A 19,660-nucleotide genomic window follows, 5' to 3' on the forward strand; every position below is an offset into this window, starting at 1 on the left:
CTACTGCTGGACTTGCTTCATAAAACCCTTCTGTAGGGGCTGGGTGTTTAAAACAGGTTCACTTTTCAGATGTAGTGTATTAGGAGGAATTAGTGGACTTGCTGTTAAACATGCTTTTTAAATGTCACATGAGTTTTGTAACCATCTTTGATTTAGAAACCGTGTAAAAAAAATTAAGTAAAGCTGCCTGAGATTGACCAGTTCATGTTTTGAACAGTTAAATATATGTGTTGTTAGAGTTATAAGTTTAATTTGGTAAAGTTATAAACAAGCAAATTATATACTCATCATATAGACTTCAGAGACTTCAGACTGCACAAAAGCAGATTTTTCAGCTTTTTTATTTCTTGTCATGCATGTGTCCCCCCTGTAATGGCAAGCTGCACATAGAACAAGTTGGACAATTTTAGCAAAAATATGGGTTTTATGGAAACATGGTTAACCTACAGTTTCAAACTTTTTAAACTGCTCTTGGTGACCTTGTTCAATTTCAAATATACATTTAGATTTTGTGAAATTATTTTTATTATGACAGGGAGTACAGATTAAGCTTTACTTTAGGCTATGTATGGAGACAATATGAGAAATACTAAGTGAAATCATCCCAATATTATAAAACAAAGCATCTTCAAAAGCTTAAGAAAATATAAATTGTTATTTAATTGCTCATTTTACATTATCATGCAGCACTGTGGACATTAACCTCACTCAAATGTTGTAAAATTAGGATAAATTTCCTTCATATTTAACATTATTTTTAAACATGAACCCTTTGGTCTCCATCCCTTATCCTTAAGAGCTATGGTCCTGTAGATTTCAACTTCAACCCAAAGCAAACACACCCTGCTAATCAATGGCTTCTGATAGCAGTGATTAGCTATATCAGGTGGTGTGCATTAAGGTTGGCTCCAAAGTCTACAGGAAGAAGGTCTCAAGTAGCAGGGCTGGAGACCATTCGCTGTTCCAGCAGACCTATCTCAGACCCTAAAAAATCCCAACACAATTTATCATTCCCAGTGTTTATTATATTAAAATTGTAAGCACACAATATACAGATACATACCAGCTGTAATTTTGTGATTGTACTGTTAAATGACAAATGCATGTTGAAAAGTCAAAAAGGCATACAAAAAGATTCAGAAATATTTCTAATACATTCTCATACAATTTAAAGAATATGATTATTAAATATCACTGAAAATACTCGGCAAGTAGGGAAAAAATACTCGGCAAGTACAACATTCATAAGATTGTTGCAAGATCAACCAGAGAAACTTAAAAGTGCCATAAAATGCATTGTTTCATATTTTAAAAGTATAAAATTTGTGTCTATACAAGTGGTATGTAACTTGTTAGAGGCCAAAAATGAACAGATACTTGGAGACAGTCACTATACAAGCCTATTTACAACCTTATTATTTGGCTTTAGAATGAAACCATAATTTCCTGTTATGGTAATCTTATAAACATCTTGACATGCTCTGCTCTGATTGGCTAGTTTGCAACAAGGCACCGCGACAGCAAACATATAATCAGCATACGTATATTGTAACTTTAATAATTGATCTGATTTGATTTGATAGTTGAATCTGGCAGTGCTATGAATGTTCTCTAGAATCCCAAGAAGCTTCTGCAGTGAATCTATGCCAAAAGCATGAAGTAGTTACTATATAGCTACCATTAAAAATAGCTGTTGTTTAACTTGCTCATACTCCAACATAATCCCCGCATGTTCAGAATGATGAAGTCCACTATGTAGTAAAGAGCTTGTTGAACTAAATTTGTTAAATAAAATCTGTACTGTATTTTTTTATTTGAGAACACATAAAATACAATATGCACTTGTATTTATGTTGCAAGAACTTAAAAATTCAAATATGTACTTGTATTTTAATGTGTGAATTTATTAAATATTATCTATGACTTTTAATTAAATTACTGTAGTAACTTACATATTTACTAGGCATATTTACCATATTTTCCAAAAAGTGGACATTGTACTTTACAGCAACACTAACTTTGACTAGGGCTATCAGGGCTTTGGAATTGGCCCATTTTCCACCTGGGCAGTTTTAGTCATGTCAGATATTCATAACAGCATTTGAGGTTAATGGTTTGACAGTTCCATGTTCTAAACTCTATGCCAATATAAATATTATGTTCCATTTTAGGACACCTTTAATTAGAAGTGATATACTGTAATAAACATCATAGAATAAAGATTTTGCCCCACTTTGATTTTTCAACTTACACTTCAAGCTAAATGATTTGTAGAAAATGTTTTCTTGAATTTGTAACAATAGTGTAACCAATTTGATCCTACATAGAAACATTTTAAAGGTGTGGAACCATCTACAGATGATTTTCCACTAGTGCGAGAAACCCTTTAAAGTCTAGAACCATTTAAGCATCCTCCAAGTTTTGAGTTGGATGTTTTTCTTTGTTCACAGAGCATCTAACCTGGCCCTTCATCACATTCTCTTTCTTGTAGTAGAAACCTATTTAGCATTGGGTCTCATACTGGGTATTTATACTGAAAAGGGCACCTTTTGGTGCTGGAAGGGCAAAAGATGGGCACACTATTTGCTAAGACACATTGGACAGTGTGGGGCAGTGGGAAAGGTGTGTTAAATCAGCCGATGTACTGCCACTCCCTCTGACTCCCCCTTTCTGGCTCTGTCCCACACCAGTCCACACCCTTGGCTACTATGTGGTGTTGTGATATGCGTTGCTGTAAAGTGCTTTTTCTCTGTGTATTTAGGTGGGTGTGTTCATAGAAGTTGGTGCACTGTGTGTACAGAGAGGGAGAGTGCTTATTGTGTTTTATTGTGTTCAATTATGTGTGTGAATAATTTCTCACACACAGATAGATATACGCTTCAAGTCTACTTAATTATACACCAATCAAGCATAACATTATGACTTGTTTCTACACCCATAATCAATTTTCTACTATCAGCTCTACTGATCATATAGGACACATTTGGACCTATCGTACACCCTGTGCAAGGCATTTACATTAACAATAAACAGAATAAAGAATACAATAACCTTACTGTTCCCTTAAAATATCTGCTTACATACCCTTACAGCATGAATGCGCAGGTCAATTTCCTCTGCTGAAACGCACAAAAGTGTTGCGCTGTTAGGATATCAACGTGCCAAAGTCAAAGCGCACCTGGGTCTTAAAGGTACTGACAAGTTTCATGCTGATTGGTTATTTCACGTTACACCCAATTTTTTTGCATCCTCACGATACCAATAAATCCCTGTAAATCAAACAGCACGATGTGCAATTGACTGGATAAATCGTAATATATCAATAGATCGCTAAGAGTAGCTATTATTTGGGTTATTTCTCAGCACTGCAGTGATACTGCAATGGTGTTTTTGTGTTACACTGTTTGTTGTGCTGGTACGAGAAGATCAGGCACAGCAGTGCTGCTGGAGTTCTTAAACACCTCAGTTTTCATCACTGTGCATTCACATACTAAAACACTCCCACTATGCCAATATCACTACAGTGCTGAGAATGACCCACCACCCAAAGCAGCTATTCTCTTTGGTGGTCCTGACCATTAAAGAACAGGAGCTGAAGGTGGATAATGGGTATAGAAACAAGGAGCTGGTCAATTATGAAAATGTCCTTCACTGCAGGCATGCTCTTGACTATCTGTATCTGTGTTGTCCTCATTATTGCGGCCTGTGTGGGACAAGTGACAGCTAATATGTTTTCACTTATGTTGTATCATATGTTATGGAAATCGCCTGATCGACTACACTACAGCAGCTAAAAGCAATTAATGAATGTACCTGAAAATAGCTCCCCTCAGAGACATATATAAAGTTGTCGGTTCTGGTTAGTTCAGTCTCTAGTTTAATCAGTAAGCATTTGGATACTGTGAAATGCAATACAAGGAAATAAAACTATAATTCTATTTAAAGTGGCATTTTAAGACCATAAAAAAGTGCATTTAAATTAAGATTTTTAGAAACCCTGCATGAAGCTCATTTTATGGCTTTATTTGCAATCTAACTATACAATTCCATCACTACCTCTCTCTTGTCCCAGCTTGTGCAACCCACCACCACCATTCTCAAAGAATCTCCTTCCTATCTCAGTTCTACCTCTAAGGACTGAGGACCTCAGTTTATTAAAGTGGCCTCCAGCAGTCTAGCTCAAAGCAGAACCCCTGGTAAAAATCCTGCATCCTAAAGAAAGTATGGTCTGAACTCACAAAGTAGTTTTAGGAGAACAAACATTCGTTAAGTGCTTGAGTATCCACAATGGAAAAGTCAAAAGTGCTATTGTACCTTTTCTGCCCAGATTGTACACATGGTGCTCTAGCCTATTACCATATTATACTCGGCAACCAGGGTGTTGGCACATGCAGCACTCTGTCTGGATCTAAGACAAGCCAGGCCACAAATCAATCAAAGCTGGACTGATACAATTCAAGGAATTTTGCTACCTGGGTAGATTTTACTTCTGGCATTTCATTGTCATTGTGGTAAAGCTTGATGGATTTTACCAATTGAGGAATGCTTTATGCCTCTACCCAGCGACAATAATACAAATAATACAGATAACGGCTCACTATTGGCAGTCTCAATATTAAATGTCTTCATATTTTTTTCAGGGATCCACTGGCACATTCCAATTCATGTGTGTTTACTTGCATGTGGGCTGCGTGGGAGTATAAAGAACCGTCCATCAGTGCTGTACTGCAGTGTGTATTCTTTGGTGCTGTAAGGATTGCCATGCTCGTCCCTCAGCTGCGAGAACACCTCACTGTACAGCTTACTGAGCTTCCCTCTGGTCTCACGCAGAGCTTTGGCATTGCTCTCTTTCTCCAACATCACTCGCTCCCTCTCCTCACGGAGCTCCTCTACCTCGGCCTCCAGGTCCACCAGGCTGTCCAACTTTCTTTTGCGGCAGCTCTGGGCCGCCATCTTGTTCTTGCCCCGCCTGCGGATGTCCCTCATGAGACTGAGTTGACCTTCGTTGAGCTCATAAGTGCTGATGGCCTCGTTAAAGGCATCCACCGACATGGTGATGATGTCATCCACGCTCAGAGGGAGGAGCAAAGTCCTAGCACGCTCTTCGTCACGACACACGCTCCAGCTGCGATGACCCTGTGGTGACTGGGAAGATGTTGTGATCTCGCACAAGGAACTTGTGGTTGCTTCAGTCTCAAAGAGATCTTCTGAGTGGACTGAAAGAGAATCTGTGTGTAAAAGTGTTCCGACTTGCGTTAGATGTTGTGAACTGGTCTCTGATGGTTGCAAATCCACCACATCTGAAAGAACAGACAAATCAAACAGCTCTATTTGATCTGACTGGCTCCTTCTAACTTCTTCAGCTTCTGGCTGGACAGTGATAAATGCGTCATCTGCGTATAGAGACGGGTCCAGATCTATGGGTTCGCTGAAGCTTTCCAGGCTGAACAAAGTCATGTCGCATGTGGAACCAGATGAGTCTTTTTGAACAGACACATGCTGACATAGTGAATGTTCAGGTTCAATAATGTTTTCAAGCTCTGGAAACAGTTCTTCTTGAGTGTTTAAATCTGAGCTAAGCTGAAATAATCTCTGGTTTAGGTTCTCGGGAGGATTTGTGCTCATAATTGTGTCCAAGAATGATTCGGTGAAGTCCTCTGTATCTAGAAAGGGTTGTTCGATTTCTGGTGCTTCAGGAATTATTTGTGGTAAAGGTTGAGTTGTCTTACCACTATGAGAAACTGCATACTCTGGCGTTTCCATAATCTCAGCACAGCCAGAGTGGATGTGTGCAAGCACATGTGGGCCAGAAACTGTTTCTAATACTGTATTGTCCTCTGGTGGCTCATGCAACTGATGTCCATAACTGTTGTCCATAATCTTCTCTAGAAGCTCAGGCTGGCTTTCAGGAACATGAGCTTCCAGGGCATCCAGATAATGCTGGAGAGCAAACAAAAAAACAGAGAACTTAATATTACAGCTGGTAATTGATTAAATAATAATAATAATAATAATCAATCGGTTTGCTGTGATTAATCCTAACAAATCTGAATGTTTTAATAATGAATTTTAAACCAGAACATTACAACATAACATCAGTGCAAAATATGAAAAAGACAAATTTCAACAGGTTCACTCTGTCCGATCTCCTTTGGGTAAATATATACCACCAGGTTTATTTGAAAGAAGAATATATATTTCTCAAGTGATGTGTATCTTTTAACTTTTGTCAATCAGCTGAGCTGCTAATAGTATCCAGACAATTATTTTTCAGGTTTGATCAGAATTGAGTATTTTCTACATTTGCTAAGGTCTTGTTTGTTGGAACTTTGAGACAAAATTTGCATGGTCTACTGTTGCTCTAAAACTCTGCTGCATTCTTTATTGTACCTTGTAAATTTGGAGGAAGGTAAGTATGTACATTCCGCTGTACTAACAGGTGCAAGACACAAACAAGAGTCTTCATTAGGCAAAACTCACATTAAGGTAAAAAAAAAAACTGATATAGGACCACCCCTAACACTGAACTACAGATGTATAGCTTGTTTATTTTTGCCTCAAGTCCAATTTTTTTTTAAGAATATTACAATTTCAACCCCTGGTTACATGTAAGATATTACTGTTGGTACCTAGACTTCTGTTTCATGGACAATCATGGGCCTTGTCCACTAACAAATCCACTTGTAAGCAGTGGGCAGCAGACACCTAGCAGTGCCTAAAGCACAGCAATAAAAACAGCAGTGTACAGGTAACACTTGCACCTCAACTTCCACCTCAGCCTACACCATTTGCTACTATTAGTAAGCCACAAGATACCTACTTGCCTTTTTTTCTTTACTGTTACAATGATGACTAGTTGGCTACATTATTTGATTGACTAGCTGAGTAGTAATATAGCATATTTACAAATCTTTTTTTGCAGTTTAGTCTCATGTTTGCTTTGTTCTTTTTCACTGTATATGTGTTACTATGCTTTACCTATTTTAGAATCCAGGGACAGTTGATGATTGCTTATGTAATGTTTGTCTATATTGTCCTGTTACATAATAAATCTAATGTTATTACGATTTCCAGCTCCTATTACTAGGACGTTTTATTATTTAATAACATAATGATTATGCAGCTAAATCAAATACTGTTATGCATAGATAAAGCTTATATAGCATAAATGAGTACTGTGTAAAATTTATATTTGTGTGTGTGTGTGTGTGTGTGTGTAGACTACCTGCAGATCAGGCAAAGCCAACAGCTCAATAGAAGCTTTCTCTTTGTCAGGGGGTGGCTTCTCAGAGAGGAGCAGTGCAGACAGCAGAGGATTCTGGGTAATGGGAGAACCCTGAAAGGAAGGTGTGGCAATGCAGGGGAAAGTGCAGTGAATAACAAATAGATGTCAGAAGATAATATTTCCAAAGCTCAAATGTTTTCACGTGTGTGTGTCAAATGCTACCTGTCCTGAGAGAAAGGCCTCGGTCATGAGCTCAAAGCCTGGATTAAAACTGGTGGAGTCATCCCCCTGAAATGTAAAGACTGGTTAAGCTGGGTGTGTGTAGGTTTCACTGTACAAGGCACTGTGTTGAATTTTCCTGATGTAAATGCACACATCACTCCCACATAAATAATGTATAAAATGTGGTCGCAATATATAATAATGTATAACAATAATTGCGAAATTGTATGTTTTATTAATTAAAGGGCACATATCATGGTAAAATCAGGATTTTTTTAAATAATAGACTGTAGATATAAACCAAGATTTTTGTTTGAACCCAAAATCAAACTAAATAAAACATCTTGCCGTATTGTGCTGGTACGAGTGGATCAGGCACAGCAGTGCTGCTGGAGTTTTTAAACATTCACTGTTCACTCTATTAGAAACTTCTACCTAGCTGCTCCACCTTGTAGATGTAAAGGTAGAGACAGAAGGTCATCTGTTGCTGCACAGTTTGTGTTAGTCATCCTTTTGTCCTTCATTAGTGGGCACATGATGCCACGCACAGGACGCAACCCACAAGATGCCGCCCATCGGATGCTGCTCACAGGATGCTAGGCCCAGGAAACTGCCCACAGGATCCTGCTATATTTCGCTGTTGTCTAAATATTTTTTTGTTGTTAATGTATTCTCAGTCCAGCAGTGACACTAAGGTGTTTAAAAACTCCAGCAGCACTGCTCTGCCTGGTCCACTCATACCAGCACAACACAGTCTAACAAACACACAGTTCTAGAACTACAGAGTGCTTGTTTATGGTCAGTGGTGCTGATAAGATGGACAGTGAGTGCAGAAATTGCATATACTCATGAACTGTGTTACCTGAACGTTCTGTGGGAGGATTTCTCCAGTTTCCTTGTCCATTTTCCTAAGTGCTAACATAACCCTCTCCTCCAGTTCACTCTCTCTTTTCTTCCTCTCTTCTTCTTGAACCCTTGCTCTCTGTGCATCCAACTCTCTCTCCTGAAAGTGGACATCAAATGCCTCGCGTTCCACACCCAGATCAATGTCCTGCCTCCACAAGATGTCAATCAGACTGATTTCCTGTAAAAAAAAAGAAGCCAAATGTTATGATCTTCTAATGCTTTTGTCTATTTTTCTGCATGAAGACACATGTCGTTATGCCTTTGGCTTCACAGCTTGATCCTGTATAAGTACCTAAAGTACACATAAACCCACAGCAGCCTATAGACACAAACACTGATGACTAGACCAGACAAGACACACTATTCAAAACTATACAGGATCAAGCTTTGTGATGCACTGCAACGTGTTATACAGTGTCTATTTAAAGTTACGTAACAAACAACTCAATGCAGTTTGAGACTATTGTGTAAAGAATGATTTAACCTTGCAGTATGCACCATGAGAAATGGCTAGTTCTCATTACTTACTGCAAACTAAAGTAAACTTTTGATTTAGAGTAGTCTTGTACGTACAGCTCTGTACAACATTATGTCTTGCTCACAAGCAGCTTCCCTCAAGGCGATTGTTAAAGAGAAACTGATCAATGAACCGAACTAAAACAGTCTTTTAAAGTCTTAGGGCATTTTCATATCTGAAGGTCTGGACCAGAGAGCCCACCCAAGATTCATGTCAGATTCACCCAAGATTCAGGATTCATGTCATTTGTGTTCATTTGATCTGGTTAGTTGTGGTTTCACACTACAGTTTAGTGAGCGGACTAAAGAACTTTACTACATTCTGTCTTTATCAGCTATGTGAGCACAGTCTCTCTATATTTTATATGAATTGGTTTGTAAAATGTTAGTTATGAGTTCAGCGAGTTTCTTTTGCAGGTGTTATGATGAATTCTAGCTTTATATCAGAATCACTCTCTCTCTTTACATACACATGCTCCTTACAGCAGAATGAGTGTAAAATATTTTTCCCAGATTCCTTTTATTTCTGTTTATAAATAGAAAAAAAGAGTTCAGTTCATCTACTGTTACAGTAAATAAATTAATTTTCACTCTATTCTTTGTGTTTAAACTGCTGTGGGACACACCTGCATGCAAAGAGAAGGCGGATTTTAGCACAACCAATAATTTTTTTCCTCTGGTTTAAAGACTTCCTCAACTTCCTTGTAATTGGTCTAAAAATCCAAACCATCTAGAAAAGTGCTTCTACACTGCAGATGAACCGGATCATGGTTCAGTAGATCCAGACTGAGACTGCCTCTTTTGTTCCAGACTGTGGTTTGCTGTCCCTTTCACACCTGCTGATTTGGATCACACCCAAACCAAAAGTTCAAGTCAGTAAAGGTAAAGCCAGAGTCAAGTCGCAATTCTTTATTTTGTTGAGTCACATCTTAAGTCTTTAAATTTGTAACTGTCTAACAAGGCCTTTTGGTAACATCTAATGCCGACCTTATACCTAATGATTTTCAAGAAATTTCACTGTCCTGTCCTGGCTTACGCAAACAGTGACGTGAACAATGTCAACAACCAATAGGAGAGCTACAGAAGCTACGTGACGATTGGAAAAAGAACACATTTTGCCATTAATATGCCTTGTATGGTACATTTAAAGTCATTATATTTAAAATTATTTTATTTTGCACTTCTTTGTCTTATTGTGCATTGTTATTTTTGATACAAACAAGTTTTGCAAGAATAATGTTCTTTATTGCATTCATTCTGTCTAAAACAAAAGCAAATTTACAGCAGTGAAACTGTGATTCTTTGCTATACAAGGTTGTTAAAATTAAAAGAGGGGGAAAGAAGCTCATAGGCAGAGTTGAACACAGAAAGTATTCAATTAAAAAAATATCAAGAACTAACAGTGTGGCAGAAAAGTAAACTGTTGATGGGGACAAAGGTTGTGAGTCTCTGATAAATCACAGTATTGATATGCACATTATTTGTAATTTAATATGTAATATGTATTGTGTGTGAACTCCACCAGATGCATGATGGGAAATAATATCAGGAAAAATCTAGTTGCAGTGTTGCAAATAGTGATCCCCAGTCATTGCTAAATCTTTGCCTGTGAGTTGTATTTAGATGTGAGAGGATGTCAGACTTCTAGTCTGTTAAAAGTCTTTTCAGAGTCTTTTCTAAGTTGTGTATGGACAGTATGGACAGCATTACATGTGAACCAGATTCACATGACTTGGACTTCTGTCCACACATCTAATGTCAAGCATTTTTATACAGTCCTTTATAAGACAGTCCAGCCTAGTCTTTGGAACTCAGCTACTGTAGCTTATTTAGGTTTGTTCTGGGTGTTACTCTGCTTTTTTTGATGAATTTTACACACGTTTGTTGTAAACTTTGTGCAGACAGCAGGCAAATCTGATATGCTTCCTAAATCAGATCTGTTGAGATGACTGTTCGAACTGTTATTTGCAAGTGACCAGATCAGTTTTGCTTTTTTAGACATTTGTTATCTTGTAGATTAAAATGTGCTTTCATTTACACAGCTGTGCTTTCACACAAACAAATGAATAAATATGAAATGTGGAAACATAGGTGGCCTATGTCATAAAAATAAACATAGTGTAAAATGTTTATGGCAGGGCTGGCAATTAAGTTAATTACCTTAACTTTGACATACACTTTGTGATACACTTTATAATCGTGGCAATTAATTTTACATGATTTCATCAGACGCTTCAAAGGCCTCAGCATGTTTTTTTTCCATTATCGAGCCTTCGGTACAGCAATGATCTAATCTCCTGATTGTGAGTATGGTCAGAGGTTGTGGCAGCAGCCAGAGAAGTATCTTATCTAATACTAATTTACTATCGCGTGCATTGTTAGTGCACATGCGCAGTACTACTGCTGTGTATTTGTTCTGGCATGCTTTCCAGTGGCATGAATGCAGTCACCAAATACCTCTTAGTGCGAGAAAAGGGCACATTTCAGCTGCTGTACCGCCCACTGCAACTGCAGATATATATACACTCTGGGCTGTGTTCATATAAACGTCCTTATAATTACCTAAATTTTGCCTTTTATCTCATCCAAGAGCAAAACCAGATTCAGTGTAATTCAGAGAGAGGAAAGAACAGAAAGAGGGAAAAACAGAGCAGTAGAATTTTCTAAAGTTGTTTTCTATTACTCTGTAACAGTGGCATGGGATTCACTCTTATATGTATTTGAAATGCGTGTATGCATGTAAATGATCCTGCAACTTTTATGTCCATAGGTTCTAAATTAATATTAGAAATATTACATTACAAAAAAACAGCTTAATAATTTTTTGTTCTAAGGTAAAGATTAACATTTAAACATTTAAATATTCTGGTAACTTCCCTATATAAAAAAAATACAAAACAGAATTAAAAAATTATGTAAAAACATTAGCATAATGAGTGCAGCAGTGTATTTTATGATTTCTGTAAGGAACCTTTAAATTGAACACTTATTTTTATAAAGACAGACAGGGGAGCACATGTCAGCCATGGGGAAAGATATTGATGTTTCAATGTCTGGAAAACGTGTGAATAATATTTAAAACTATTTTAAATCATCATTTAATCATCCTGATCATGAAATAAATCATATTCAGCGTCATTACCATTTACCGTTATGACAACATTTTACTAACATTTTTTTAAATATATATTTAAAGGGTATTTCATATTAGCTTTTAACTTAAAAGTAAAAGTGACAATCGCCTTTACCACAACACTTTAATACATACACAAGGCTGACTGTGAGAGTAATGACTCCTGGTGATGGTTAATGATTGGATGCATATTCCCAAACCAAATTGGTTGTAAAATTTTAATTATCAATTAAAGGGTGAAACATTAAGTGAACTCTTTGGAATGACATGTAAATAATATATAATACATAGTAAAATCTATAAGCATTTTATTTCTATATAAGCATATATCAAACTATTGTTTCTTTACACAATAAAATGTAACAAAAGAAAAAATATATATAAAAGCAAGTATCTAAACTCAACCTTACAAACCGGTTATATTGAATGAGGTGCAATAATAACCTTTTAAAGTTAACGAAAAGATTAAAATATGAAAATCACTGCTATATAGGGCACTTAGAAAAACAAAACAAAGCCAGAACAAGAAAAACTAGGATGAAAGGGGATAGGTGTAATTAAAGGTGAATGAACCGCCTCTGCTTTGGCACTACACACACTTACACACACACACACACACACATATCTAGAGCATGGTAGATGTGGTGCATGTGATAAAGTAAATGGGGGAAAGAGTAGACAAGTGATAAGGCTTGGTGTGTATAAAGGACATGCATACAAGAACCTGCATAAACTTGAAACCTGTGTATATAAATGTCTGGCCTAGTATCTATCACATGATTTTTGGCAGTGACACCGGACACACCACAATTCTAAAACCATAAAACCATGGAGTTATTATAGCCGAGATTAGGGCTAGGCCATCAGGTAGTAAGATAAATCTTTTCCCTTTTATTGTTACTACAATATGAGTTTTTACGAGTTTTACTTACAGCAAACTTAAACTGTATTACTTGCATACAGCAACAAATGGGTGCTTCACAATGCAGACTGGGGGAAATAACTAGGCTGGAGGTAGAGTGAGGCAGAGTGAGGCAGAGTGAAGTAAAGTAAGGCAACGTGAGGCAGAGTGAGGTAGAGGGTGTTAGAGAGAGCCAGAGTAAGTTACAGTGAGGTAGAGCAAGGCAGAGTGAAGCAGAGCTAGGTAGAGTGAAGTACAGTGAGGTAAAGGGTGTTAGAGCGAACCAGAGTAAGTTACAGTGAGGTAGAGCAAGGCAGAATGAAGCAGAGCTAGGTAGAGTGAAGTACAGTGAGGTAGAGGGTGTTAGAGCGAACCAGAGTATGTTACAGTGAGGTAGAGCGAGGTAGAGTGAAGCAGAGCGAGGTAGAGAAAGGTACAGTGAGGTAGAGAGAAGCAGAGTAAAGTAAGGGCATAAAGTAAAGTCTGAGGCAGACAGAGATAGAATGAGGTAGTCAAGTCAAGTAAAGTATTATTGTCAATACTGCCCATGTACAAGAAATACAGCTGATTTTGTGTTACAAAATAAATCTGTGTTACTCTTCTGCCCAAAGACAAAGCAAAAAAACATAAAGCGATAGTTGACTAAAATACAAATAAGAGATAGGGTGAGGTTGAGTGAGGTAGTGGTCCAGAGTCATCTCACAGACCAAACTATTTCATATGCTGGGAATGCCGGAATTGCATCCAAGCAAAGAGCAAAGTGTGTAAAAATCTTTGCATAGTTGATATGGTGATATATATGTTAAAATGTGATGAAAACCTTAACAAAGTAAAATTTAAAGTATTAGTGTTCATTTGAAATAGCTCACTGTGCATCTAAATAAGTATTGCACTGGCTCAGTAAACTGCTGTCAATTTAGTTGTTTGCCTTTTCTTTAATTACCTGTTTCTACTATATAGTTTGCAAAAGACTGTACTCTGTTGAGTGCCATCTCCTAAGAATCCAGACCATTTTCACACAAACAACCTACACTGATTCTTTTTTTGGAATTAAATTGCATTCAGATGGAAACCTGTATAGACTGTGCAACATTATGATATGGTATTTTTTTTATATAAGGTTTGAAAAGGTTTATAATATATTGATATTTACAATATATTACCCAGCCCTATCTGAGAGCACAAATTATTCAAGAGTTAACTTTTTGAATATATATCTCTTGGCCTACATGTATTTTGGAAATGCACTTTTAGTCCAACAGAACTAAACAAACAGAATATGGGCCAAACTAGAATTGATTTTACAGTTTGGAAATTATCTCATGTTAATTTTTTACATGCTGATTAAACTTCAATCCCTTAAACTCCAGGCTTGTTATTCAGTAACTATTTCTGCTACTACTATAACAATATAAAGTAAGTTAAGAGAGATAGTAATTCAATGTGGGTCTGCCTTGTGAAAGCTTTACCAAAATATATTAAAAACACAGAGAATAAAAAAACTGATGAGGATAGAACATGCTTTAATTGTTTCCCTGAATGAATAAAGCTCCAATACCAAGGAGTATCTGTATATACTAGACCTGTCACGATAATTACATTACTTACTTTAGTCAGTGACAGATGTGACTGAATTCTATCGTTTTACAAAAACATTTTATACCCTTTGGGTATCTATCTATTCTGTCTTTTTTGATTTTATTTATCTTGTGTTATTCCAAGCTATTGGATGCCAGAATTTCTATTCGGGATCTATAAAGTATCTACAGTATCCAACAAATATTTGCAGAACTTTTATTATATTTTTATTGTCATACACAATCATACATGTCATTATGGGACATTTAAATCTTTCTGCATATATGTGCGCAGACACATACATCAAAAACAAACAATGTTTATTATATATTTTCAATGGACAACACTAGAAATTAAATTTGGATGTAAAATAGAGTGTACAGTTTGTACAGCAGTATAGATTTACATTTAGGCATTAATGTCTAAATGGCATAACACAAGACAGTAAACCTCACAATGAACATGTGCAAATTGTGCCCAATTGTATCTTTGTCCTTCCCTGGTGTCATGTGACTTGTTAGTCTTACAAGTTGCCGGGTGAAAGGGGAGAATGGATGTTAAATGTGGTGTTTTGAATACAACACTCTCATACTGGCCACTGAATAATTAACATGGCACTTCATGGCAAAGAACTCTCTGAAGATGTGAGGAATAGAAGCCAGAGGTTGACATCACAAAAATAGAAGCATAAGGAAAAGTGTGAGGTCAACCTGTTGTGCTCGGACCATACACTGCACACTGGATCAACTTGTTTTTTTATTGCCTTTGTCCCAGAAGGAGGCCTCTTCTGAAGCTAATGCACTATAAAGCCAGCAAACCATTTGCTGAAAACAAGCACTCAAAGATATAGATTACTGGAACCATGTCTGTGGTCTGACAAGACCAATATAAACTTTTTCCATGGTCTGGAGATCATGAGCTCATCATGAAACTGGAGAGCTCAATTCCAAACAAGTATAGGGTGACTTTCTTAAGGCTTATCTGGACAGTATTAGTTTCTCAGTGGGTCCTGAGGTAATGTTCTCCTTTATAGCGGGCACTCTGGGATTTTATTTCCATCCGGAACGACCGTGTATGTGTTTTTCTCAGATGTCCTCTGAGAAAATTACAGGCAGAATTGCCTACTGTTTTTCACTGACCTCTGTGGTCCTCTGGTAATTTTAGTCCCGTCCGGACTTACATCTCTGAGTTTCGTTGCTTCGTGTTAAATAAAATAGCTATTTGTCCACTGCTACGCACTGTTGCACATTGGGGGTACATTTCCACGGAGATCCATGTAAACACAACAGTAAGTGGAAATGGAGGAGCTACTGAACGCAATGTCATGTGACCAAGAAAAAAAAAAAACTCACTGGTCCTCTTGTTTTTTTTTTTTCAATCGCAATCCGAATGCAGGAGTTTTATCACTGAATAGAATTGTGAAATACTTTTCACAGACACTGAGAAACTAATCCCGTCCGGGTAGGGCTTTAAACAACCCAAAATCACCAACAAGATGACAGCTACCTTGTTGAGGAAGCTGAAGATAAAAGTGATGGACTAGAAAAATATGTCTCCAGACCTGTATACAATTGAGCACCTACGGGGCATCCTCGAGCGGAAGGTGGAGGAATGCAAAGTGTCTAACACCAAGCAGCTCTGGGTGTCATCATGGAAGAATGGAAGGGGATTCCAGTAGTAACATATGAAGCTCTGGTGAATTACATGCCCAACAGTGTTAGGGCATTGCTAGATAACAATGGTGGTCACAATCTGGACATGTTCACGTTGTGTTGCCAGATAATTAGACATAACGGCTGTATGTTGAGTCATTTTCCGAGGACATTAAATATACACTATTATACATCTAAATTCCATCTCCAAACGACATATTTGAGACCCTGTATCTCAATGAATTAATAAAATAATACCATAAAATACCACTACTACAGTTGATGAAAGTGAATTACCACTAGTTGGCAGCCCATTAACACTCCTCGTTAGTATAGTGGACAGTATCTCCGCCTGTCACGCGGAAGACCGGGGTTCGATTCCCCGACGGGGAGGAACTGAGCATTTTAATAAGCCATGTTCATTATAAACAAAATACAGTAAAATAACAAATAAGGCAAACACAATCTAATTAAAATGTAAGCGCTATTTATGTGTACAGTAAGTTAATGTGTTTTAGACCACAGTAACGTGTCAACTAACGTTACTATGTGCCCCAGCTAAATAGTTAGCGTTAGCATTATATAATTAACGATATGCATTAGCATTATATTCTAACACTTTATCAACGTGGGAACTGTGTGTCTGGTTTTGATAATAGTCAGGTAGTTAACGCTATCGATCTACGTTTATATAGGTTGTTACATAGCTAAAATTAGCCAACTAACTACAACACACGCAACACAATTGTGTGTTTCAGTATTAGATGCCTAAACTAGTATCGACAATCACTCCTCGTTAGTATAGTGGACAGTATCTCCGCCTGTCACGCGGAAGACCGGGGTTCGATTCCCCGACGGGGAGAAACGGAGCATTTTAAACCACATTCATACAATTCAAAATACAGTGAAACAACAAATATTTGTATGTTAAGTAATGTGTTTTAGACCAGTCTTCACTTTGTTAACTACTATGTGACGCAACAAACGTAAATAGCTAGCGTTATATAGTTAGGTAAGCATTACCATTATATTCTAACATTTTTTCAACGTGGGAAATGTGTGTCTGAGTTTTGATGTGCAAGTTAGCTAATTAACGCCATCGAGTTTACATAGATTACATAGCTAGGGTTAACGTTAGCTATCTAACGTTCACTACAACACACAGACTTAAACTCAAATGCTAGATATATAGTGGTGTGAGTCTCTCACATTGAGGTAAAACGTAAATAAGAAACTTAAACACAGGGATTGTAAAGTGACTTATAGCCAGGGGTTAGCAGTATACACTCACTCCTCGTTAGTATAGTGGACAGTATCTCCGCCTGTCACGCGGAAGACCGGGGTTCGATTCCCCGACGGGGAGAACATGCTTTTTTTATTCTAGGGCTAAGTGAAACCTTTTTATTAAAAATGTTGCTATATGAGTATGTTTGGTAGGTTAATTAGCGAAGTTGAATCAAATTTATTACAACATTGCTGGTACTGTAACTCTTTAACCCGATCATATCAACCCCTAAACCCAAAGTCATGTCCAGACTTGCCCGATACGAACCACTGAGCATGACTGAGCTTGGTAGCATCATTAACCAGACTCCACACCTCCACCGTTTCTCACCTGCTCGCTCTGGAGAACTCCCGATTCCTCCATGGTGCTTTATGTTTATTCGGACACCTAAAGCTGTGAAACCTGAAGATGCTCCAGGTCCATGAAATCCGCCAAGCGCTCTGCAGCTGCAACTTCAGGTGGAAGAATAAAGTGTGAAGCAGTCCAGCCCACCAGCGGAATAACACCCCTGTACCACCAGGCCCCGCCCACTTTACACACAGCCAATGAGATCCTCCTGCAAGAGGTCTGAGGAACGCCTTCTTTAAACTGCAGCGTGTCTTATCATCCCCAGGGTTGCCAGATGTATGAACTTCCCTGCAATTTGACATTCATTCAAGTAGACAGTGGAACATGAGACAATATATATTTATTCCAAGCCCACATATATATATATCAATTAATGACTGTCCAGAAGATGACCTGAGGAAGTACTTGAAATGCTAACTGCATCAAGTGATCAAATTAAAATATAAAATACAGCACATTAAACAGAACATTTGATATGAATGACATGTTACTTATATGTGGCTATGACAAATATACATTATTTTTGCATTATGTGATAAGCAAATTGATATTAAACAGTACACCAGCTGTGCTCTACAATGTGCAGAAGTGATTCAACATAGATATTAATCACATATTTTAATATATTTACCATATTAAACAAATAATTTTGAAATATTGAGTATATTTTCAGCATTGGGCTATAGAGTATTACAAGATTTGGCAATTCTGCTGATTAGTAATGCATTCTCTATTTATTCAATATTCTATACACTGTTTGTCCAAATGTTTGTTGGTACTCCTTTTATTGTATGCCTTGAGCTGAGCTGCTGTAATTTGCATTCATTGCTGACACAGATGTGGAAATGCACACACGTACATTTTGTATTTTTCCCTATAGAGAAATACTACCAATAGAATAGGACCCTCTGGAGATAAGCACTAACCTGCTTACACCTAATGAACATAACACCAGTGTGTGGACTAGAGGAGTTTAAAGCCACTATTGTACTTTGAAACAGTGGAACTAGCTATGTTCTCTGAAATTATGGTGCACCATGCAGTAGCCTACTTTTGGGATGAGTTGGGTATGATCAAGGTGTGGGTGTGGTGATGCTCATCTAACTTCCTGACCTCATAATGCTTCATTAAATGCTCACAGCCATGAAAACATGCAAAATTGCAAACATAAAAAAGAAAATTTATTCAGTGTTCAGATTATTCTTTGCTATCAGGGTTCCCTGGACACTAGATAAATTTACTCCAGTGACAAATGCAGAACAAACAATAAATGAACAAGTGCCACAATACTCTAGCTAGTCCATCGATCTAGCATATTTTAGAAATACAGCTTTGGAAACAAATAAGAGACCACTTAAAATTCTGAGTTTCTTGGATTGTGACAAATTGAAAACCTCTGGAATCTAATCAAGAGGAAGATGGATGATCACAAGCCATCAAACCAAGCTGAACTGCTTGAATTGTTGCAATAGAAGTGGCATAACGTTATCCAAAAGCAGTGTGTAAGACTGGTGGAGGAGAACATGCCAAGATTCATGGAAAATGTCATTAAAAATCAGGGTTATTCCACCAAATATTGATTTCTGAACTCTTTAAAACTTTATGAATATGAACTTGTTTTCTTTGGTCTGAAAGCTCTGCAGCTTTTTTTGTTATTTCAGCCATTTCTCATTTTCTGCAAACAAATGCTCTAAATGACAATATTTTTATTTGGGAGAAATGTTGGCAGTAGTTTACCTATAAATAGCAAATATACCTGTATATACCTATAAATAGCAAAATCAGAGACACTGATTCATAAACTGAACTGGTCTCTTATTTTTTCCAGAGCTGTATATTAGAGACAGAGGGATTAAGATAATCTATTTCTTTTTAAAGGTGTAGAAAACCCCGC

At 37.3% G+C, this 19,660-nt stretch overlaps 1 protein-coding gene across 1 annotated transcript; it reads right to left on the reverse strand.

The window, feature by feature from the left end:
• Positions 1-351: 351 nt before the first annotated feature.
• Positions 352-17,899, reverse strand: nfe2l2b (nfe2 like bZIP transcription factor 2b). The gene is made up of 5 exons (XM_007248835.4): positions 17,749-17,899; positions 8,310-8,531; positions 7,448-7,513; positions 7,226-7,336; positions 352-5,940 (listed from the first exon to the last, which is right to left on the reverse strand). The coding sequence occupies exons 1-5, from the start codon at positions 17,779-17,781 to the stop codon at positions 4,663-4,665; spliced, it is 1,710 nt and encodes a 569-aa protein (XP_007248897.3). The 5' UTR covers positions 17,782-17,899; the 3' UTR covers positions 352-4,662.
• Positions 17,900-19,660: the final 1,761 nt, after the last annotated feature.

This window comes from Astyanax mexicanus, chromosome 5 (genome assembly GCF_023375975.1).
Source record: "Astyanax mexicanus isolate ESR-SI-001 chromosome 5, AstMex3_surface, whole genome shotgun sequence".
Classification (NCBI taxonomy): domain Eukaryota; kingdom Metazoa; phylum Chordata; class Actinopteri; order Characiformes; family Acestrorhamphidae; genus Astyanax; species Astyanax mexicanus.